The sequence below is a fragment of the Lupinus angustifolius genome, chromosome LG08 (assembly GCF_001865875.1).
Source record: "Lupinus angustifolius cultivar Tanjil chromosome LG08, LupAngTanjil_v1.0, whole genome shotgun sequence".
In the NCBI taxonomy this organism is placed as follows: Eukaryota; Viridiplantae; Streptophyta; class Magnoliopsida; order Fabales; family Fabaceae; genus Lupinus; species Lupinus angustifolius.
Window position 1 is genome coordinate 9,121,775 of NC_032016.1, and position 25,845 is coordinate 9,147,619.

Here is a 25,845-nt window from a genome sequence, read left to right on the forward strand (position 1 = left end):
TTTATAGTATTGCATAATGGTACAATGTTTCTCATTTTGTTCTTCATTACTGTGGTTTAACTAATGGGGGCACAGTAAATTAAAAATAAAATATGTAGTAGGTTTTACTTTCGATTTAACCAGGAAGTTCCTATTTTTCTTTTGGTTTAAAGGAACATTAAAATTAGACCTTGGTATAGGTTTTATACAAGAAGTGTTCGATGTTTTTGTGGTGGTGAACAAGAGTATTCTTCTATGTTTTTATTAGAAAAAATACAATTTTAATAAGGATGTACTAAAGGTACAAATTAAAATTTATAAAATTAAAATTTATAAAAGTGAGGATGCAAGAATTAAACAAGAAATACAGGGAAGTGTGTTTATGAGAGGAATGAAATGAAGACAATTTTAGAAGACATTCGTGAGGGTTAGCAACCTAATCAGAATATGATATTGTTGATTTGTCATTTTTTTTCAATAATCCATAGCCAATATTTCATATTTGTTGTTTCTATAATCAGTTGCACTAATGTTGGGTTGAGTTGAAGATAATATTATTGCTTATTAGTCATATCAATGAGATTACTACTAATCAAATTATACTTCAAAACTTTTGATATTGTCTGTTGATTGGTTTACTCATGTGAATGATAAAATTGTTTACTAGTTCTTAAGGTAATGCGATGCAAAATCACAGCCAATTGTATATCAATTGTCAAACTAAATAGGTAAACATGCGAAAAAATAGTAAGTGTTGAGAAAGTTTTGGTTGATCATTACATAGTCTGATCTACTATGTGATGGTGTGATCCTCCTTCTAAGTAAGACATACATAGTTAACATTATTTCCTAAAAGAGCCTCTACACAAATGCAATGTGGTGCTTTTGAGTTCCAAAGAAGGTTGATGGTGTTGTTAGTGTATTCCTATTGGCATGTCAGTTTGACCTGAAACTTGTAAGCTAATTTGATTGAGTATAGGTTTGTTTTATCATGAGCTCATACCTATGAGTCTAATGTTGTATAAGAGTATAAATTAACTCAAGTTCCTAGGTAAAAGGTTATTTTCACCATATTAGATTACATTCTCATTTCTCTGTTGGGAGCAAAAAACACAAACCGTATCAGTTTCTGATTGAATGATCAACCTTTTATGAAGTTCAAACTTGATTGTTATCTTTCCTCTTATAATTTTCCAAACAAAATAGCCAACCTTAGAAGGACAACAATTTAATAGTTCAAACTTCATTGTTATCTTTCCTCATTTTTACATACATCCTAGTCCTTAAACCTGTTCCTCCATCTGTTGTAAATTGTTCTTCCTATAAGATCTAATTGGTGGCCATCCCAATACTTCTGCCCTCCAACCCAAGCAATGTTTTATATATAATACAACACTTTATTTAACATTCATATCAAACTAATATATATATATACTATATTTTTTCTATCAGCACAATAAAAATTCATTAGAAAAAAATAAAGAGAAATTAGGAAAACAAGTGGTACTCATATTCACTTTGTTAGAAACAAAACAATGAAAGATACAATTTGAAGGATGCATTACCCACTCCACAAATAGGAAGCTAGGAAAGGGAACAATAAGCAAATTTCAGTTATGCAGAAAGATTAATTCTAAAATCTCGTCAACAAAGAATCTAGAGTTTTCAAAAATGATCTTATTCTTAACAAGGCATAAAGTCCATATCATAGCAAACGAAAGAGACATTCATTATTACTTTTTCTTTGTTGTTCTCCATAAGGAATGTGAAAAGAAATGTATATAAAATTATTGATGATTAATTACTTTGATGGTGGGGCATAATTGTGTTGGTCATCACTTGTGAAATGAGAGCCATTCTTGCTTATGGATTCCTCTTTATCACTGGATTCTGGTGAAGATATCTTGCTGCTTCTAACAACAGAATAATTGCATCAACTTTTCTATATGTCACTGGTTCCGGGCAATTCCAATCTCAACTCCAGGTCCTTGAGATTCATCTTTTTTTCATATCATCCAAATGAGTTCTGATTCATGAGTAGGGAGAGATATAATTGAGATGATACAAGATGTGATGTGGTGCCCTAGTAAGCTTAGAATCAAGTTTGGGGCTCATGAATTATATGGGACCATATCCGCTGTCTCACTTTTTGTATCATTCCATATAATATTAACTTTGATTGGTTAAAAGAGATTATTTAAGTTAAAATTATAATCATTAAATATTTTTCTGATTAATCACACCTCCCGGCACATGAAATGACACAAAGCTATGAATGTTGTCCCGAATTATATAATAACACATAAGTGAGAGGGACAATAACCAAGGTTACTTATATTCTTTAGGTGCATGAATTTTTAACACAATGAATGATAAAACAATCGCACGTGCTTGGTTACATTAATTCATATTGATGAACAGTGACACAGTATTTAAAGACAAATAAAAACCCTAAAAGTAACTAGAACCATACAGCAAGTTGCACTATCCTATTTAAGAACTATGACAATTATTAAATTATCCCAGTATCATCTATCTTACAATTACCCTAATAATATTATATTTCTTGGCTCAACATGCATACTATCAGATTGATACTTTGATAGTAGTCATAGATGTGAGACCCACACAATATTGGCTGTGAGAATATGAACATATACAACAACATATATACAAATTTTGAGATGTACATTAACATTATGGGCAAGTGACATTACTTTCTGATCGATAAAAGATAAGAGAATTGCATTAAGATAGCACAAGGGTGCTAACCTAATACAACCAAAAAATAGATCAACAAGTTTCAATACAAGAAAACAGATACACACCAAGTAGCTAGCAAAAACTACATTCTTATTTCCTACTGCAACAGAAAACCACAGTCAAGACTAATTAATCAACTCCATAATTTTCAACCAAGTCATTTCTCATTAACCACATAGACCACAAACTGTATATATAATATAATCGTTTATAACATTTAAAGGTCAAAGTCGTTGCAGTGTATAAGCGGGTGAAGTGAGAGAGTTGTGTAGCAGATTCTGTGGTATCTAACTTGAAACCAAAGTCTGCAACATCATAGCATCATCCACGTTAGTTTTGACGATCCAGCATATGATCTACTTGGACTTGGGTGCAATTTAAGATAAAGTTTAAATGTTCTTCTTTGTGAGAGTACAATATATTAACATGGACAACAGAAGATGATAGATATCCTCAATTTCTTCCTTTAAGACATAAGTTGTGATACATAAAGTCATTTTATTTTATATCTGCAATAATGATAGGTCCTTGGATCTGGTGGTGCATGCTCTTTCTGCATAATTTAAACCCATAAATCTTGTCAAGAAGATTCTCGTCATTTTTTTCTTCAATCACTGATTCACTGACCTCATAGTGAAAAGTTAATCTTGCAGTATAATTTATACCTTGTAAAGTACTTCATGATTTCACTCCACTCTATGGACATATACGCAAAGACAAAGAAGAAGGTGAAATCTAGTTTATTGCTCTCAAGGCATTAGTTAATCGCAGTAACAACCACAAATGGAGATTTCAAACAGCTCTAAAAGTCCACATTCTTGCACAGAAAGATCTACTCCATCAGTTATGGCTTTTATCTTTTGTTGTTTTTTAATGCTCGTGTGCTTTTCTCTGTAGACATTTACAAATTGCTATAATTTTCACACCATAAATGGATAGTTTAACAATTTTGCAAAGTACCCATTTCAAGAGTTTTGCCCTAATAATTTACAGTGGAGATTGGGAATGTGAGTTTTGCCCTAATAATTTATGACAACTTATTAGACATCATATCCTAGTTTATAGGGTTTAAGTGCTTTGGAAACGTCCTAAAAAGGTTGGGTGTGGGTTGGGTTCTATTTGGGTTAAAAGGGGTACTTTATGTAGTTATGATTAATTTATTAAAACATATGATGCATATAGACTTTTGTAAGGTGTATGTAGAATCCTGATAAAAACTATTCTGGGGACTCCCAATATTACACTTTAACCTTCTGTAGAACATCAAAACTCCATAATCCAGAAGAAGAAAAATGTTGTAAATTGTAATGTGGAACACTCTTCTTAATCTTCTCTCTAGTGACACTCGTCTAATGATTTGCCTAACTTACGACACATTCAATGATAGAAACCCTAAATTTCTCAACTGTGATTTGAATAGATCAGTCTATTGCATAGTGTCTTTCATAATTTCACAAATAAACCAAACCCTAGGACTATAATGAACCAAGGTTGCCAAAACTTAAAGGAGTTTCTTTCGATGATATATATTAGATCTGCCTAAAGTCCAAGCCTTATAGGGTTGTGAGCAATGAAATACACTTTTGGGCTAATTATAAAGCCTTCCATTTCTTTCATTTCTCCTCTAAAACTGAACTAATATACCTTATGGAACCAAATATAACGACATAAGCACTTTGGTGGCATAAATTTGAGAACTTCATAAAGAATTCAATATTATTGAAAATTTGAGGGAGTCATCCAACAAAGTTCATACAACAAAAATGCTAAACATAAACCTCCCTTTATTGTAAGATAGAGAGTTGGAGGGCACAAACTTGAGGGTTTAATTTAAAAACTATGACCTGTTTGGTAGGGTATCAACGGATAGTGTCTCCGGAATTTCAATAACATACAATATATTTCACTGGTATACATTAGAACTGGTCCTCTGCACTGAAAAACGATGTTCAGTCCACAAGCACATTACAAATGGGCCTCTCAATCTTCCTCCGCTTTTTTGCAGGCTCAGGGAACTGCAGAAACAAAATATATACTAAATTTCAGATTTATGATTTAACTATCTTCATGTGTAACAGTGTAAATAATAGCACAAATTCAGAAAACTGCGCTAGTTCTAAATCCAATTTTCCATATCCATTTTTGTGTTGGGTGTTACAACAAAAACCAATTGACTTAAGAAGCATGACCCTATTACCAGTTCCTATATTATTTCCTTAAACTTTACCTCGCAATCAAGTAAATGAGGAACTCGGATCCTTTTGGAGCCATCAGGAAGATGTTTAGAAGGAGAGTGATTATCCATGGCACTAAAAGCATTGCAGACCTACAAACAAATGGTGAAGTAAATTCGATATTAGTACCAGAGTCATGGAGACTATAAGCACAAGGTCAGAGTGTATATGAATTATTCATGAGCTGGAGATTTGGTCACAGTATCTAGCTCTTCAGATCCAAAACCAACTCATAAAGCTAGTATCTCAGAGCACATCATTTCAGGAAAATGTGGAAGATAATATCTGAAGAACTGATTTGTTACCTGACTTTGGATGGCCCCAATCAACATATTCTGACAACTGGATGCATGCACATTTTCTAAAGCGGGGCACTGAAGCAACAGTCTCTCTGGAAATAATTTCAGTTAATGAAAATAATCAGCCTTAGTATTTAGAAGGAAAGCCTGAAAAGTTTCATCAAAATTTTGCTGATAATTACTAAACAGGGACATGAAATGACCACCTGGATGCAAATTTCTACAAGAATTTAGATTCAGATCATTGAGCCTTGGACAGTTTAAATATAGAGCCTGCATAAATTTTAAAAAGGTATATAAATATTAAAAGCCTGAGAAAGAATATGCAATAAACTGCTTTGGTCTAATAAAACTCACATCCAAGCCAGAGCAACCCCATAAACTGAGTGTCCTTAAACGGCCATGTTTGATAATTAACTTTTGGTTTACGAGATGCAGATTAGCACTGGATACTTTCTCTGATTTGCAGTTATTTTCGCCAGTAGTTAGATCTTCAGAATTAGGATCACATATGGTCATGCCGCAGTCCATAAGTTCAAGAAATGGCAGCTGAGCTGTAGCGAATTGAATGCCACCTGGAACATGTTACAGCAGATAAGTAGGCAAAAACTTGTGCAAATAAGAGTACTTTGTGAAGTAATTAAATACATAAAAGGGAATTACTTGAAGTCACGTTGGGGCAAAGAGCAAGAAGGAGTCTTGACAATGTTTCAGATAACACATTGCAAATCATTCCAATGCCACTGTCACTTATGCCAGAACTGTGATAAAAGTTAACTGCTCAATATAATTTCTTAAAAGAGATAGCTAAGGAAATTGTGGGCAATAAGTGCAAAATTGAATTATTAGTTCTCATAATTAATTTTCCTTTATTGTGTTTGTCTTGTATGTATTAAGTTCAATCAGTTTTTTTTTCATTGAGGTGAATATATTTCATAGTTCCTAGCAAAGTAGCAAATAATCCAATGCAATCAGAATGGGCACAGATACATACCCACTGAGATCAAGCAATTCTAGATTTGGATAGCTTGAGGCAATTGCAGCGACAGATGCATCAGTAATTTCAGATCCAAGAACAAGAGAAAGCATTCGCAGCTCCCTGATTAATTGCATGTTTAACGGTTAATAAGAGGAAAAGAAGCATAAAGAAAACACCTAAGAATTTCACTTTAGTTGATTATATAACAGGCATACCCATTATATAACCTGTTTATCAGTTATAGATGTGGGAGTTCAGAAATATATAAGATATGCACGTTAGGAATAGAATTAATATTTACATTTTGTTGAAAAGTTCAAAGCACTACGGATTACAAACTTGAAAAATAGAGATGAGGGCCAAAATGACAAACCTAAACTGAGCAGTCGAAAGAGCAAGCACAACTGCATGAGAAAGCCGCATTGAAGCTACATGTATGTTTTGCAATCTCAAACAACTTCTTCCCAGATTTTCAATCATAGCAATGAGATCTGTATCATCATTTTCTTGGTGTGAAAACTCCAAGGAAATTTCTCTCAACTTGGGACAGTTAAACACCTACCATTTGAAAGTGTCTGTTAGTAACTACAGTTCGACCTAAACGAAAGCTCAGAGGGTAATATCAATTTAAAAATTAACCACATCATTCATTTTAAAATGAGAAAAGAAGCATAATAATCACCATCTTAGAAAGATATTGCAGATCTGATAGCCAAAGTGTACAGAGACTAGACGAACATAGGACAAAACCTCCAAGATTAGAACAACCTTCCATCTTGAGGCTCTTGAGGCTTTTTTTATCAGCAATAAACCGGCCCAATTCATCCCTGCATTTTCATATTTCAACAAAATATATACTAATCAGCAAAAAGAAGGAAAAAACAGCATTCTTTGGCTAGGCTTATATATGCTAATGTTATCTTCAGAAGCATATAAGGGGCTGAAGAAACCGTAAGTCTACAATGAGTTTAAGTACTAAATATCAACCCAATATAGTTTAAATACATGTTATTATTAATTCCACCAAGAAAAGAGAATAAAAATTAACTTCTCAAGTGTGAAGCTGAGATGGGGCAAAAGTTACCCCCACTGATAAAAGCAAAATTACAATATATAAACAACAATATGCCATCAACATTTGTTTTTTTCTCCATATGTTTCATACACATTACACATGATACAAGGTGCCTAAGCAAGAGCCTTCCTAATAGATGTTTTTCATACACATAATTGTGATATCACACAAAAGATTACAATCTTAGATGTAGAACTATAAATCTGGAATCACATCTGAAATCATGTATCGATTGTGTACTAAGGTGATCAAGAACAGAAAAATCATTTTCTATAATAAAAACATTCAAAATTAAAAGATAAGACCATCTGTAATACCCATTGATCCGATTGACTGAAGTATCAAATGTAGTGATCTCCAGATGTTCCAGGTTAGGGCATGAGAAAGCAATGCAGGCTAGCACTGCTGAATCAATATCACTGCAACATCAACATTATTAGATTTTAAATATAAATATAGCCACAGAACTTTTTTTTACATGAAAAAAATTCAGCCAATGCAAGTTGATAAACTAGTAATGTTATCATAATTCATAATATCGTTTTCAAGATCCATTTTTTCTTAATTTACGATGATCAAGCTTCTCGTCATCATTTTCAAAAGCATCGAAACAGTTTTAGAATAAATTACGATTCGGATTGCAACAGCTTTCTTCATTATTGATCCGCACTTTATGCAATATACACAAGCATTGCATTTTTGTCTTCTTATATTTCAGAAAAAATTTCCAATTAAAAGCTTCAATGTTTCAGATTTATTTGCTTAATGATTAATCTTATTCGTTCAATAAAAAATTGAATGAATCAGCAACATAGAACAGTAGATCTGAAAGCTTCGAGCGTATCAAAAGAATCCCCACACACCTTTCCATTCTAAGCGATAACCTCAAGATCCCAGGGCACTTCTGCAACATCGACGCAACAAGCCCAACGTGAACGCTCGACGGAACCCTAAGCTTCAACTCCTCCGCCGCTTTCCACAACCTCCTCGCCGTCTCCCTCCATCCCTTACACACTTTCGCCGCCGAAAGAAGCCCAGCCGGCGGCAACCTCCTCATCACCTCCCAGAGCAGGTTCACCGGCAAACCACACGAATCAATATCCAGATCCAACGGATCCAACGATTCCTCAACGTAATCACTATCTCCCATTTCGTCACGCTCCGCCGGATCGAAATCGGTCCCGCCGGTATGATCATCGAAATCATCGAACGATAACGCACGGCGAGGATGCGACGGCGCATGGCGAGACACCGTTAATGGCGTGTGAGCAGAAGCGACGGAAACAGCAGTTAGAGGTGGATCAACACGGGTGACTTTGGCGGAGGTAGGGGTTTTGAAATTACAGTTATGTCCCTTCTTAGGTTGGCCACAACGGCCGCAATTATAACTGCCTCGCTTCTTACTGCGATTTGAATCATAGGAGGAAGCCACGGCGGAGTGTGCGGCGGGGGAGACGGCGGCGGAATTAGGGTGACGGCGTTGCATAGTGAGAGAGAGAGAGAGAGAGAGAAAGAATGCGGGGATTGAAACGAAGAATGAAAATTATATAAGAGGCAGCGCGGGAGACTTGGCGCGCTTTTTTATTCTCTTCCCTCTGTTCCCTTTTTATTTATTTATTTTATTCTTTCAATTTTAAAAAATGTTACCTTTATATATAGGGAGAGGTAGGTGAGATTGTTGACTTGGGTGTAAAAAGATGCTTTTTAAATAGTAGAACTGAATCAAACTAAATCATAAAATATGATTTAATTTGATAAAATTATACCGCATATTAAAGAAATACATATTCGAAAATAATGTTATATTGAATTTTGTAGTTTAAATTAAGAAGTGAGTTGAAATGTTATATATGTTATTAAATTATTATTATATTAATGTTACATAGTTATTACTTAATAAATTAATATATATGTGTGATATTTTTTCTACTGTCATGATTATTTGTAAATAAATTCTAAATTTATTGTATTCGATTTAAAACTAATGTATATCATAAATTATTGTATATGTATTGTTATAGATGTTACTAATTATGATTTATAATGTTATATATGTTCAAATATGTATTATATATATGTTACTTGTTATGTATGCTATGAATCATAAATATATTGTTATATATGGTACTTATATATACTAGTGTGTTGACATGCACTCTCGTGTCTGTCAACCCGTTTTCCTATTTTTTGTAATGTAGTTTGTATTTTATAAATTCAAATATAATTTTTTGCACTAAATTTATGGTTGAATTTATTCAATTGGTCTAATATTCAATTTTTTAAATACACTTTTAAAATAAGAAGATAATAAAGATAAAATAAGAAAAGAATATTATATGGTTTTTTTGGTAGAAATAAAAAGATATTGAGAGCAAAATAGGAAAACACAAATTACGCCATGATATGTAGTTATTTGGTGTTTTCCCTTTATTAATAGTATAGATATTATTAATATGAATTGTAATATTATATATGTGACTATTTGTTTTTTCTTTTTAAATTATATAATTGTTATATAGGTTACTAACAAGTAATTATGATTTTCGATCTTTTAATAATCTAAATGTTTTTTATTTTACAGAAAAATAATGTCACTTATAATATATTTTGAAATTTAAATTGATTCAAAAAAACACTATTAAAACTGTGTAATTGACTAAACCACTCATGAGTACTTGTTATAAAATTTTTGATCAATTAATATGAACTAAATAATATCTTTATTTTCAATTCTATTAATGAATTGGACAATAAATTAAACTGAACTCGATTTTTATACCCCTATTGTTAACTCATTAGACTTGTGAAGTGAGAAAAAAGGAAAAACTTAAGATTCTCTAATTAATGTTTTTAGAAAAATATATTTCTTAATTGAATGCTATTTATTTGTTACCTTGTCTTTCAATACTTTTTATGACCACGTATGTGATTAAAATTTAAAATACTTTTTTTAATTATATTGTAAATAAAAAATTAAGAGATGAGGAGAAAAGAAATATATGTTCGAAAAGTAGTTTTTCAAGAAATAAACTATTTTTTTGTTAAAAGTTGCTGTATGTTGTTTATACAACGATCAAATATATTCTGGATAGGAATGAAATAGTTTTCATGTATTTATTTATATCTATACTATATATAAAGATAAAAATTGAAATAATTTTTCTCATGGTATAATTTTCATTTTCTATTTTACCCTTTATATTATTTATTTTTACAAAAAAAACTATACAATCCTAAGCAACTACCACCAATACATTAATTAACCACATATCTCACCTTAAATTAAACATTATCATAAACACAAAAAATATAATATAAAGTATACCGAACACAATAAATACATTATAATTCAAAAAAATGAAATATATAAAAATTGAATATGTAATACTAGTAATTAGTAAAGACAAAATTATGAAGCAATATTAAAATATAAAAAATGATTTCTTATACAAAATTTTAAAAAGGAAATAGTGATTAAATATTTAATTTATAATTAAAAGCTTCCTCTTCTGTTTTTATTTTTTATTTTGATATCCATTCCTTATTGGATGAGATATTAAAAAAAACAATTAAAATACTTCTTACCAAATGAGGTTTAAAATGATAAAGGTGGGGGTAGATACTTGGAATGATGTTTCAATGATTAATGAATACTAACCGGTAAATAAAAAAAATGGAAGAAAAATGTATTAATAAAAATTAAAATATTGCCGAAAAAATAAACAACTACAAATTTGCACACATGAGGTGCTTATTTTTTGTGTGTCATTGATGGAGCATCAAGTCCTCTAATTTTTGTGTTCCTATAAATTGGAGTCAATGATAAATCAAAGAAATAAACATTCTCTCAAATATCATATAATACATACTATTATATCAATCTAATCCATGTGCATATAGTATGATGACTAAAATTATATAATACATACAATTATATCAATCAAATTTAATTAAAATTAATAAATACAATTATACGAGTCAGAATTAGTTTGTCTTATATTTTATAGTTATTTATAATATAATTAACTATTGAATAATTTAATTAATTAAGTTGCATATCACAAATAAAAATATTTATATTCATAGTTTTTTATTATAAAATATATAACTTAACTAATATAGAATTTAAATATTAATGTATCATTATTCTAAAAGATATAATAATAGATATGAAATTAATAGGTCTCCCTCATTCCTAGGTGGGCACAGCATGGCAACAAATTACATGTAGTGAAATCATGTTGGCCCAGTTGAATCTTCAACCATGGCCCAATTACTTCTTTTTTTAGTTTATATTTTAACCCTAACCTGTTACTTTTACTAAAAGAAAGTATATATTTTGGTCTAATGACATAAATTATATTCTACAATTATTAAAATTAGGATATATATATTCTATTTAATTATTTTCTGCAAAAATATTTTTAAAACTAAAAACAATACATGTATCATACTCTTACTGATTAAATGAAATAAGTTATGTTCCCATAGAAATAGATACTTTATTCTCTACTTCTAGATCTCACTCTTAAAATCTGAAAACTACCTTTTCTTTTCTACAACTCTCACTTCATTATTTTCACCCATTCCTTCCATCATTGTGTTCTTTCTCATATTCCACTCAAACACAAACTCATCAAATAATACCATGTTTAAACCAAACTTTATTCAAATCTTACACCATTACATATTAAAAAAGTTACATAAATTTAAAAAATATGTAAAACAACAATATGTAACCTTCCACGCATGCAATTCAACAAACACGACATGATTATATAGAGCTTTAAGGTCGTGAATCAATAACCTAGTAACATATTTATGAATCAGATTTAGGGACTTTAGTGTTTATATTTGATGAGTCTTAGTAGTAGCAGGTTATACACTATGTAGATACTTGTGTGCTTTAAAAAAGCTTAAAGTTACCATTATAAAGTTTAATATTATATTAATAGTCGTTCAATATTCCTTAAACCTCCCTAATAAGTTTTCATATGTTAGTTTATCTATTATTCTTATCTTTCATTTAATTATTATTTGTTCCCAATTGTGGCACTAGATATCAAAAACCCAAATCAGGGTCAAGTTCATGGAACCTTTAAGATTGAGAGGCTCAGATACGTTGTTGTATGACACTGGCCAAGGGCTAAACACTAGTTAATTTGAGTCGAATAAGAGTTTAACTCAATTTAGTTTGACAAAGAAGTTCAGCTCGAAACTCAACTCGAGTTATTTTTTTGAGCTCGAGTTCGGCTCAATTAAAGTTCATTAACTTTTCGGTCCAATTAAAATTGGTTCATTTTTACAACTCAAATAATTAATTCATCTTTAAAAAAATAAGCACAAGGTTATATATATACTCTAATTTTTATGATGGTCACTATTATATATATATATTTATATAGATATGTTAATAAAATATCTTTAGATATAAGTCTTATTCGCTAATAAAAATATGCATTTGTCATATTTAACTATTTTTTACAAAAATATTTCTAAAACTAAACAGAATAGTACATGTCATATTTTAGTGGCGAGAGGAAATAAATTATCTTATATATATATATATTATATATACATATATCTATATATATATATATATCGAGTTAACTCATGAACCTAACGAGTATAACTGTATCAAGCTCAAGTTCGGCTCATTTATAAATGAGTTCAAATTCGTCTCATTTGGTTCATGAACAATATTTATCAAACAAAATAACGAATCAAATTTCGAAAGAATTCCAAGTTAGTTCAGTTTATTATTAGCTCTATATAAGACTAACTTTAGGGTTATAATTTATGTTGGCAAAGATGTATTGATCGATTCTTCTAAGGCCTGAGTGGGATTTTGGGAACCTTTATAGATGGTGGTTCATTTGAATCATGTTTCCTACCTTAAGAGGGTGTAAAAAAATTTAGTCTTCAATATATATTACTATTCAGATTCAAATAATAATTTATAACTCGTGTTTCATATTTTGTGGTTTTTAAAAATAAAATAAAAGTTGACAGATGAGTTTTGATTCAGAAAACTTTCCACATGAAATCAGAGACGTGCTGATAAAGTATATATTCAGAAAAATTAGTAGTAGAAAGTTCCATTACATTATCACAAACCTATATTAAATGAGATCTTAGACAATCCAACTCTAATGTAATCAAAGAGCAATCTTTTTAGAGTAAACCCCAATCTTTTATAGGATAAATTATTGTATGGTCCATAAAAAATGGTGTCAAACACATAGATAAGTAATTATGCATTATTCAACTAAATTAATATATATAACTAAAGATATAGATGTGTATGAGAGTATGAAACTATTAATCCTAGAAAGAAACAAATGCATGAACTAATCTATTTTAGTACAAATTGGGCATCTACCAAGAGATCCAAAAAACTGGAATATCATCCAAAATTGATGTAAACATGCATTGCATTTTTATTTTTATTTTTTATTTTTTATTTTTTTATTTTTGATGTATCAACCATCTCAGTTTTTTTTTTTTTTTTTTTTAAGCAAAAGTAGATGAATCTGTAGCTTGGTAAACCAAGCATATTTCTAACAACCTCCCTTTTAATAAAAGGAGGAGAATGAGACCAAGAGGAATTTGTTCTAGATGAGATGCCATGATTTGCCAATTTGTCCGCACAAGAGTTTCCTTCCCTATAAATGTGAGAGACTCTGCAGATCATGGAAGTCATAGTTGATTTGCATCTAATCCAATTGTTGAGCAACTTCCAAGGAGGCAAGTGTTTACCCTTAAATATGTCCACTACTAAGGAAGAATCAGTTTCTAACCACACTGAATTCCAACCCTTAGAATAAGCAAAGTTAATTGCAGAAATTGCAGCATTGAATCACGCATTGAATCACGATAGCTACAAGAAACTAAATTGTTTGTATTAAATCAGGTAAAGAGATTTATTGCATTAATTTTGTCTCATATTAATAAAAATAAAGCAAAAACAATATAAAAATAAAATTTTAATTTTTTTAATTAACATGACATATTTTTATTGACTTATATAAAAGATAATTTTTAATTTTTTAATTAACATGACATTTTTTTATGAACTGAGTCCGACCCATTTCCATGTGCTTTCATTACTATTATACCAACCATTATTTTCCTAATAATCTGGTCATTGGATCGATTTGCTATATTTGCTCAATAATAAGCTAGCTCTCTAATGAAAAATATTTGGCGTGATGTGCTTATAACTTGTATGATTATTTCTATATACATAACAAATGAAGATGTCAAATTGTAATGTCCACAACTTAATATGAAAGGTTATTAATTACCAACCCTTGGAACATCACCCACAACAAAATATTAACATACTAACAACTAACATACTAATAATTGCCGATAAAAAAAAACCTTCCAACATGACCCTAGCTTTTAATTAAGTGTTTCAATTGCCACTGATGATGACATTTAACTCCAAAATCGGTATTTTTGTTGGTCCAACATAACGACAAAATACCATTACCTCTCCTTAAGTTCCTTTTAGGTGATTAGGAGAAAATAAAACAAAACAAATTAAAGCTTTAGTTCATCATTATCCTCTAAAGCTAAACTTTAGAGAATAAAGATATGATGTTGTAAAGCATATTCTAAATCTTCTTCTACATTATTAATAATAATAAAGTAAAAATAAAAAATAAAAAATATTTAAAATTTTAATTAACATTATATGTTTTTATTTGTGTAAGAAAGAATTTGAACCTCATTTAGGAATAATGGCCGGTGGCCTGTCTATTTATATTATTATATACAACCATTCACAATTAAAATGTGATTTTATTAAAATAGTGATTTTTCGGGGATCATGTATTCATATGTGAAGATTAAAGGAAATTTTTGTTTGATTTTTTTAAATTATATTTTATTAAGTTTTCTGTGTGCCATAAGGATTACAATAAAGAATTCATTAATTTTTTATTGGGAAATAGTATAATTATTCTTAAAATATGAGATACTTATTTTTTTATTATCGAAACTATTTTTAATGAATTGATTAACACATGTCTTAAAAGTATATAGTGAAAAATTCATATTTAAATAATCAGTGCGCTCATCAAGCTTAAATCATCCTCTTATGATAATACCAAGGCATCTTAGATTATTTATCTAACGGGACAGTAAAGTTTATTTGTAAGTTGGATTTTGGAGGGGAAATACAGGAAAATGAAGACTTGTGAATCATATCACAAGTGTATTTCATGACTTCCAAATATTCCCTTATCATTCGTTCTCTTCTAAAATTCAACTCTTAAACTGACCAAACGACCAAACGTAATACAACTTAAGTTATGTGCAGCAATATTTTGAGGCGACTCTAATATATGTGATGGTAGATTAACAGAGTTTTTAATTAGCTTAGATTAAGATATTCGAGTAACCCATTAGAGACTATCAACTTGATTTAATTAGTAAAAAATCCAGCTCATTGTCTATCTCCACCTACTACTTTATGGCACACAAAAAAAGATAAAGATATATAATTATTGGGGACACAAATCAGATACATGATACTCAAATAATAATATTATGAGGAAGGTACAACAATAATTTTTGTGGTAGAGATGAGGATCGGAAGGTATATCATTGATTATTGGAGTAGAGATGAGGCCACATTCGGTGCATATTTTAAGATCTTATGTATCCTCATTAATTCAAAATTGAGTATTAAGTTTTATCTTTTTTTTCCATCTTTTGATTAATAAAGTTATTATTGGTGATCAAAATCTTTTTTTATAAGCAAATTAATTTTATTAGAGGTGTACTAAGAGTACTAATAATTTTCAAGGAATTAGAAAATTACAAGAAAAAAATAATAAACTAAATCACGGGACAAGTTTATGGGTTAGCATCTCAATCAAAATAGCTAGAAGTATATTTATTGTTGACTCCTTTAATTCAAAGCTAAACTTTTATTTTTATTTAATTAACAATATATTGAGGTAACAATATATTGAGGAAATGACTCTTCAAATTTGAAGACAACATCTTTTCTAGCTAATAAAATCACTAGATTGTTACTAACCAAAATATGCTCTCGATTCTCTTTGCACCGTTTGATATGGATTAGGATCATCCAAGTGTTAAAAGGACTGATTATTTATACTATACTTGTATTCTTCTTCTTTGTAAGTTGTAATTGGGTTGGCACCCATTGTACCTGTTTTTAATATTTTTACTTATAAAAAAAATACGAGGTATAAGGATAAACACAAATGGATTGTAGAACAATTGCCAAATAAAATAGGTGATGGAGCACCTATTGTATGTGCTTCCTCAAATTGATAAAACCTATCTTATAATAATAATAATTATTATTAATGCTTACTGTATTTCTATTTTGTTATTGTTATTTTTATACATAGACAAATTTAGAAAATACCTAGCAAAAATTATACATATTGTGTCATGTTTTATGTGTTGAGAATAAAGTAATGATATACCTAATTTTGTATAGTTGTCATAGTGGTGAGACCTACATATATATCTGTAAAAGTTTGGACATTTCTCTCATTATGAAATGAAGGTTGGAGTTAACCTTCCCTTGCCCTAACATCAACTTCAATGGCAGCTTCAACCTTAAACATGCTTAATACAATTCCTTTCTCCAAATCCCAACTCGAATCTATTACTCACACCAAATTTCCAACAACACCACCATCATTATCTCTCACCCAAAATTCTCTATCCACAATAAGAAAACTCATATCATGCAAAACCAACTTGCACGAAACTAGTTCCTCCTTTTCATCACTTAACCAAGAAGTAGTGGAAAAAGAAGAAGAAGAACAAAAGTTAGAGGATCATCTACAACTACCTCAGGCATGGCGCGAAATCCATGGCGAGAATGATTGGATCGGGCTTCTTGACCCAATGAATCCACTCCTACGATCAGAGCTAATCCGCTATGGTGAAATGGCTCAGTCATGCTACGATGCCTTCGACTTTGACCCTTTCTCTAAGTACTGTGGAAGTTGCAGGTTCACACCGCCGAATTTCTTCGACTCGCTAGGGATGCACCACCACGGTTACAACGTCACGCGCTACCTCTACGCCACCGCGAATATTAATCTGCCAAATTTCTTTAAGCATTCAAGGTGGTCTAAGATGTGGAGCAAGAATGCTAACTGGGCTGGATATATAGCAGTTTCGAATGATTATACAAGTAAGAGAATTGGACGTAGGGATATCACAATAGCATGGCGTGGAACGGTGACGTATTTGGAGTGGATCGCTGATCTTATGGATATCCTCAAACCTATCTCTGCAAACAACATCCCTTGCCCTGATCAATCAGTTAAGGTAACCTTCTATCATCAATTATATCGGAACAGAGAACTGTTGTCTCAGATTTTATTTCACACTCTATTCTGAATCAAAAATAATAAACTGCTTTTATTTGCGCCGTCAAGTGGTAAGTGAAATAGACTTATGCCATATACACTTTTCGAGTGGTAGGTGAAATAGACCCCAAACATGTTGGTGTATTTTTCCATGGCGTTGTGGGCAAATCGACCGAGTCACCTTCCACGCCGAATCCCGGTCCACGTGGCCAGGTGCATGCTAAGACTAGGACGATATCTGATCGTCTTCGAGGCCCCATAATTAATATAACATGGATGATAATTAATTATGTGCTACTATCATTTAAAACTTGAAACTTTGTTATAGAGTAATAATATGTGATATTGTAACATCCTGTAACAATTATTGTTTGTGCTGCCATGTTTATACATCAATTTTGTCTTGGAAAGAAGGAAATGCCTTTCAGTTTTTCTTTTTGTTGACTTTTACTACCTCTTTCACAAAAGGAATAGTAGCCACCCACTCTTTACACACACCTAATTAATGGGAATATGATTGATGTTTATATATACTTTATAGAGTAGTTGTACCCTTTCAAATTATTTTACATTTATTTTGTAATTATTGATAAACAGTATGGTATATGATAAAATAAATTGCTGAGATGAATGTTTTCCATGACTAAACTATAAGGTCTTGTTTTTATTCATCAAATTTTGAATGCAAGTGACACTTATTGGTTTGTTTTATTTTATTTGTTATCACGTGATTTTTGTCCTTTCCTTATTAACATATTTCACAATTACAATATCAAAAAAATTCTAATTAAAAAGCATAATATGTTGTCCTATTTTTTTTAAATACTTTCCTGAAAGCATATGGTTGTTCTATTATAAGGACATGAAACATTAATATTAATTGTTACCCAATAAATGCTTTTGATCATTGACCCAAATTATAATCTTTAATTTCTCTGCTGTTTGCAATGTTTTTGAATAGGTTGAATCTGGGTTCTTGGAACTCTACACGGACAAGGAAGAGAGTTGTGGTTACTGCAAATACTCAGCAAGAGAACAAATTCTCACAGAGGTGAAGAGGTTATTAGAAATGTACCCTAATGAAGAACTAAGCATAACCATCACAGGACACAGCCTAGGGAGTGCATTGGCTATATTGAGTGCATATGACATTGTAGAAACAGGTTTGAACGTGTTAAATGATTGCCGCGCCGTGCCGGTTTCGGTGCTATCATTTTCAGGTCCCAGGGTGGGAAACGTGAGGTTCAAGGAGAGGTTGGAGAAGCTAGGGTTGAAGGTGTTGAGGGTAGTGAACGTGCATGATATGGTGCCTAAGTCACCGGGGTTTGTGTTGAATGAGAAGCTGCCACCGTCGGTGATGAAGCTGGTGGAGGGTTCACCGTGGAGTTATTCACATGTTGGGGCGGAATTGGTGTTGGATCATAAGAACTCACCGTTCTTGAATCCAAATGCTGATGCTGTATGTGCCCATAACTTGGAGGCTCTTTTGCATTTACTTGACGGGTAAGTAATAATATTCATTTAGTTCCCATTATTATGCATGTATTAATATATCTACTTTGTTTTGGTACATGCATTAAATTCTACTTTATTAAGTGGTGAGTTGGTTTATTATTATTATTATTATTATTATTATTATTATTATTATTATTATTATTATTATTATTATTATTATTATTATTATTATTATTATTATTATTATTATTATTATTATTATTATTATTATTATTATTATTATTATTATTATTATTATTATTATTATTATTATTATTATTATTATTATTATTATTATTATTATTATTATTATTATTATTATTATTATTATTATTATTATTATTATTATTATTATGTTTTATTACTTTATTACTTGGTTAGTTGGCATTCTTAGGTCACTTAGGCCTCAAACTTTTATTTTTAAGTTACGAAACCAAATGTCAACCAAATCTAATGTAACATTATTTATAAGAAAGATTTGTCTAAGTTATTATGTTTCTTTTTCTACAAGTTACGAAAAGAAAAATTCTACTTTTCTAGAGTATTATTGTGAATGATTTACAAATGTAGATTGGTGGGATATAGTATAGTTGTAATTAAAATATTCTCTTTTAATGGTTAAGATTCCAAAATTTCATTAAATTAACAACATAGGTTATTATAGAGATGGGATGTGCATTGAAGTAGTAGGAAGATTACAATAACACCCTAAGATTTGAAAGTATTGTCTTCTTGTCCCAAGATAAAAAACATTTGTTTAGATTGTCTTGAAATATTGTTGTGAAGATTTCTTTATTTCCTTAATAGTATGTTCATCAAGACAACAATATTTTAAGACAATCTAAACAAATCGGTTATCAAGCAATCATATTAATAAAAATCGGTTATCCTAGTCTATTTCAAATAAAATTATAAAACTAACTTAATTTTTATTAAAATGTTATCGTGAATGATCAAACATTATCATTATCTTTTTTTTTTATATTTCTAAAACATGATCTATCTCAAAATGACACATTTTATTTTAATAAATAATGTAAATAAAATTATTTATCATATTCTTATTAGTTTTTCAACATTAACCTTCGTATATAATATATGTATATCTAATTTTACTAATATGTTATAGGTTAGTTTAATTAGTAAACCCGATTAATTATTATATCATCCTACCAATCCCATATCATTATATGAAAGATCACAATAAATAACAAACTATATTTTGCTATAAGCTTCTGCCATAGAACCATAGAACTCATGGTAAGCATTGATTATTATATATAACCATAGAACTCATGGGATGAGCCACCTACTATTAATACTATAATGCTAGTTACACATATAAAATGAAAGACAATCGATTTAATTAGTGCACCGAAAGGGATGGATGGTTGTATGACTCGGATCTCTTGAATTCAATACTAATCATTTATATTTTAGCAAGTGATTGTGACAATATATGTATAATAATAGACATTGGCATGTAAGAATGATAATATATAATAATTTCTTTTCAAATTGGAGTTCATATTACATTTTTTTTACAAGTCAAATTTAATAAACAAGCACCAGTCAAATACAAAAATACAATTAATATCATGTAACTAGAGCTTATGTTTGTCCTACCTTTGTGCCTGCATCATTTATGTCCCGAATTGTCACTTCATAATTGCCTGATTTTTTTGGAACATGTGATCTTTGTTCGTAATTCGTAAGATATACTAACCTAAGAGACAACGTATTCCATATAATAATGAGAAATGATATAACTAGCTATAACGTTGATGACGTGCAGATACCATGGAAAGGGTGAAAGGTTCATGTTAGCGAGTGGGAGAGACCCTGCTCTAGTGAACAAGGGTTGTGATTTCTTGAAAGATGATTACATGGTTCCACCAAACTGGAGGCAAGATGAGAACAAAGGCATGATTAAGAGCAATGATGGACGTTGGATTCAGCCTGAGCGACCCAAACTTGATGATCACCCTCAAGATATTCATCACCATCTCATGCAACTTGGTCTTGTTTCATATGATACTTCAATGGTGGACATTCAAGACAAATATATATAGCCATATAGGGGTTTTCAGACTAACTTTGTGGTTGGCACGTAAATATTGTATGCATGAAGTTATCATAGGTAATACTAGATACTAACTTTGTGGTTGGGTAGTAAATATTATAAAGTAATTGAAGTGCTTACAAAATTTAAATGAATCATATAAACATTACCAAAAGAGGTTGGATATTTAAGCTAGTGGTGATACGTTTAGTATATTCATGGACCTGAGAGTTCGCATATCAAAACTGAGGTGTTACAAATGTGAAATCCAGGATTACAGGACTAGAACTGTATTTAACTTTTAAGAGTAACAATTCCTGAATTATGGGTTTAATGGATGGCATTGGGAAATTAATCTGCCAAGTAGCTTCTATATGTAGGAATTTGTATATTTGTTACTTCTATATTTTATTTTAAAGTATATAATAGCATATACTCATAAGTCATAAGGTTTTCTCTCCTTTATATTGTATGAATTCTTATTCCTTATACTAAGAATGTGATATTGAGGGCTATAAGAATGATGCTATCTCTAGGAATCTGCAGTGTTCTCAACTAGTGAAGGAATTAATTCAGTGGCACTGGTTTACTGAAGCACTATAAATCTTTATATTCCTCTTCCCTTTGGAATTTGGTGATGGATGACAAGTAATTCAGTCTTGGTGGTTCTGCATGTTCATTTCTGTAGAGGTACCAGAGGAAAGTACTTACCAAATATATATAATTCTTAGGTTGCAATTCAAAGTTGCATTTTTGTAAACTTGCTTTCTTTTATATAGAGGCTTTGTTTGTAAGCATGATTTGACTCCTTGCATCAATGATTTTTGTGTTGACTACACTTTTTTTGCTGAACCATTTTCTTGAATAGAATATAGTTTTTGTCACTGGTATAAAAAGCCCATGCATGCAGTGATGTGCAATAAGCATATTCCTTGCAATTGAGGAAAAAAATTATTCCACTCTGCACATTGTTGTCTCAGTCACATCTAATGTATATATAAATGTTCGGGGTTCGGGGCTGCCAATCCTAAGAATCGAACTCTTGACCTTTTGGTCATCCTGTGATCTAGCGGTACCTTACACACTAGACCAACACATTGTCGGTGTATTATTGACAAGTTGGCATTACCTTTGCATTCCTACTTTTATTAAATATTAGCATGAGAACATTGGCTAGCAGGCTCTTGTTTCTTCCTGAAGTCCAATTTAAAAATCCTTCATCCTATCATATGGGCTTCTGTATGAAATTGTTTAGAAATAGACCCAACATTGCTACATGCACTCAAGTTTGCATGGCTTTTGGTTTCTTTCAATCCCTTTCAAGAGTAGCTACTAGAAACATTAACTTATTAGTAATTAATTGACACTTTGAAAGTGACACAGACAATGTATGGGGCTCTAGGAGAATGATTTCTAAGCAACAAAGACATTTTCAGTTTAATGTAAATCCAAAATGCATGGATCAAGAATGTTCCCTAGTGAAAATATACTCTGGTGAATCAAATTGTAAAGCATACAACTCCAAGAGCTAAACTTGAGGCCATGATATCAGTGAATAGTATACCAAGAATTATACAATTATCTTACAACATTTTCATGTTCCAATTATGGCCATACTTGAATAATAGTATAGTCCTAAAACTGTTCAACCAGATCCCAATGCTGCATATTTGCTTTTATCTGCTTTGTTGGTCCATTAAAAAGTTAAAGTGTTTAATCCATGTGCCATGAGAAAAAGCTAGTAAACCAGTACCCTTTCCCCCTCCCATGAAAGATTGTAAAGAAACAAAGGCAATTTGTGAAATATTCTTCAATCAAATAAAGGGAACACTGATGGACAGAATGTTTTTTTGGTGGGTAATGTTCCAGGACAAAGTGTATTGCTTTGCTTTAATTTTTACTGTGATTTGTTCCAAGATCAATGGGGACCTAGTCTCGGTTAAGGTTCATCTCAAAACCAAATGATAATGAGGGGAATATCCAACATGTATTTAAATCATGCCTAGGAGAACGAGTCATGCAATGCGAGACTTACAAAAGCCAGTTGGACGAGACGAAAGTTTAACTTTGACCGATGATTAAAGGGCATCTTTTGACCCATATGACATTGAGAAAGTTGGGCTTTAACTATGATAGAATGTTAAAGTTTCATCTCAAAACCAATTGGCAATAAGAGAAGTAGTTCAACAAGTACTTAAATCATGCTTAGAAGAATGAGACACACGATGTCGGACTTACTTCCCAACAGTGTTCAAGGTGACCAGTATTTGCAGCTTAGTATTATGCACTGTTGCTTCTTTGTTTGAAGGGGCATAGGTGTAAAAGCTTTAGTATGACTGCACAAGTAAGTTTCATGATCCTACAACAAGAATGCAATCACAAGAGAGAATTACATCTCAGAATCAAAGCTTTTAGGATTCTTTCCAAGGGATAAAATCATAAAAATATGTAAGAAAAAGGAAAAGACTGAGAAGAAGCTATGATTATGATTAGTAGTTGAAGGAGAATATAAGAGATGCTCATTGATTTTGAAAAAAGAATGTTGAACAGGATAATATATGAATAACTAAGCATGTAGTGATGCTTAAAGGTAAAAAAATAACATGTTTATGTCAGTACAAATGGTGAAGTATGAAAGATCTCAATCTTTAATCACTGTACTTTTTAAAGTAAAGTTGTCTTTTGGATTTTATATAGCTAATGTTGTTATCTTTTTTCTCACAACCCTTTTAATATTTTCTTTTGTAATTCTATGTGTTATTCTATGGATCTACCTTTGAATGTACTTGGTTAAAAAGTTTAAAAATAAATAATTGGATGAATGAGAGGAAGTAACATAAGAATGAAAGTATCATAACATAACATAAGAATAATTGGATCCACCTTTTTTTGTTTATTGTTTGATAGGTTGAATCATGTAACTAACCTGTCCTTGGTGTAAATTTGAAAGACCGTGATAAGTAATCTCCTTCAACCAGTAAGAGTATAATACATATTTCTTGATTAAGTATAACAAATGTCATGATTTTAATGGTCGTAAAAGATAATTTATCTCTTTATACAAGAAAATACTTTATTCTCTAAAATTATAGATTTTCACAAGTTTTCAGTTTAATTCTATTCTGGAATAATAAACATGTATAAAAATTAAGAAGCAATGAAAATTAAATATTTGGTATGTGGTAATTATCTAGTATGCTGTACCAATATATTGTATGTGATTTATACAATTTGTTATTTTTTACATTATTATAGAATTTTCTTTATGACAAACTTAATATTTGATATGTGGTACAATAAATTAGATATATGTTAAATTAGAGAAGTATGTAATTATAGTGTGATTTTATTTAAATAAGACACAATGGAACATGCTTTGGTTGGAAGAGATTTTGCAATACATTATGTGGAGGAGTGTATTATATTACTTGGTGGACAATGCCAATGAGTATTAAAATTATGAAAGCTATCACAGGAATGTGATACTTGATTCCTTTCAAAGGCCCATTGTATGTGTTTCTCTAAATTTGGATGATAATCCAAGTGATTGTGACAATATTTTCAAATTGGTCATAAATATCTTATAAAATATATTTTTAATGTATTGATATTCATTGAGTTATAATAATATTCATACAATAATTTATTTAAACATATTAATCCCTCATGTTTAATAATCATTTTTTGTAGTTTAGGGCATAACCTATTTTAAATCAATTTTTTATTAGTCTTGATTTGGCTCAATTAATAAATGGGTTAAACCTAACTCTAATCTATACTAATGATATGTATTTGATAGATAATCTAGTTTATAACTATGTACCCCAAAAAATAGACAATCTAGTTTATTTTCATCTTATCTCTAACCAAATAAATTATACACCTTTTATATTTATTTTATCATTGGTCAATATTGGTATATATAATATAATTCACAAGCATTCCAAGAAGGTATACACACTTTAAATTATACAAAAGAGATTCATTTTTATTACTATTTATAAGAGGAAAGAACAAACTGAAAAAATGACTCTCTCACTAATGAGAACTCTACTCATCACTTCAATCAATGATCTTGAGAGGGAGATCTCACCCTGATAAAGTGAATTAGGGTAATGATAATTTGTAATAGAGTCTAATATATATATATATATACTTATTCACAACCAATAATAGTTATATATTATTTATTTGTAATGACAACATAAAAATTCTTATACTATTAATATATATATATATATTTATAATATGACATCTCTATTTCTTATAAGTTATTTTAACTAAATTATATATACCAATATTTTTTTAATTTGAAAATATTATATAGATAAATTACATTTTTACTCTTAATATTTTATAATTAATTGTCTTATTGGAAACAATAAAATAAATATGGTCAAATATTTTAATAAGAGTAAATAGAAAAGGATAATAAATAATACATAAAAATATAAAATATCTCAAATAAAAATTGTATAAATAATCTCTTATATTAATGAATATTTGCAATAATACCATGGAATAACAAGAAGAAAAAAATCACCTATTTGCAATACCAAAGAGGTTGAAATCTAGCTTCCAAATGCA

At 30.3% G+C, this 25,845-nt stretch overlaps 2 protein-coding genes across 2 annotated transcripts; one reads left to right on the plus strand and one right to left on the minus strand.

Annotated features, from left to right (window-relative positions):
* On the minus strand, positions 4,441-8,884 carry LOC109353384 (F-box/LRR-repeat protein 17-like). Its single transcript, XM_019595629.1, has 11 exons — positions 8,193-8,884; positions 7,647-7,748; positions 6,937-7,081; positions 6,628-6,812; positions 6,270-6,374; positions 5,939-6,036; positions 5,633-5,850; positions 5,482-5,548; positions 5,282-5,367; positions 4,970-5,068; positions 4,441-4,757 (listed from the first exon to the last, which is right to left on the minus strand). The coding sequence occupies exons 1-11, from the start codon at positions 8,813-8,815 to the stop codon at positions 4,692-4,694; spliced, it is 1,794 nt and encodes a 597-aa protein (XP_019451174.1). The 5' UTR covers positions 8,816-8,884; the 3' UTR covers positions 4,441-4,691.
* Positions 15,871-21,358, plus strand: LOC109353403 (phospholipase A1-Igamma1, chloroplastic-like). The gene is made up of 4 exons (XM_019595660.1): positions 15,871-16,003; positions 16,863-17,661; positions 18,664-19,205; positions 20,992-21,358. Exons 2-4 carry the CDS (start codon positions 16,924-16,926, stop codon positions 21,266-21,268), a joined length of 1,557 nt encoding a protein of 518 aa, XP_019451205.1. The 5' UTR covers positions 15,871-16,003; positions 16,863-16,923; the 3' UTR covers positions 21,269-21,358.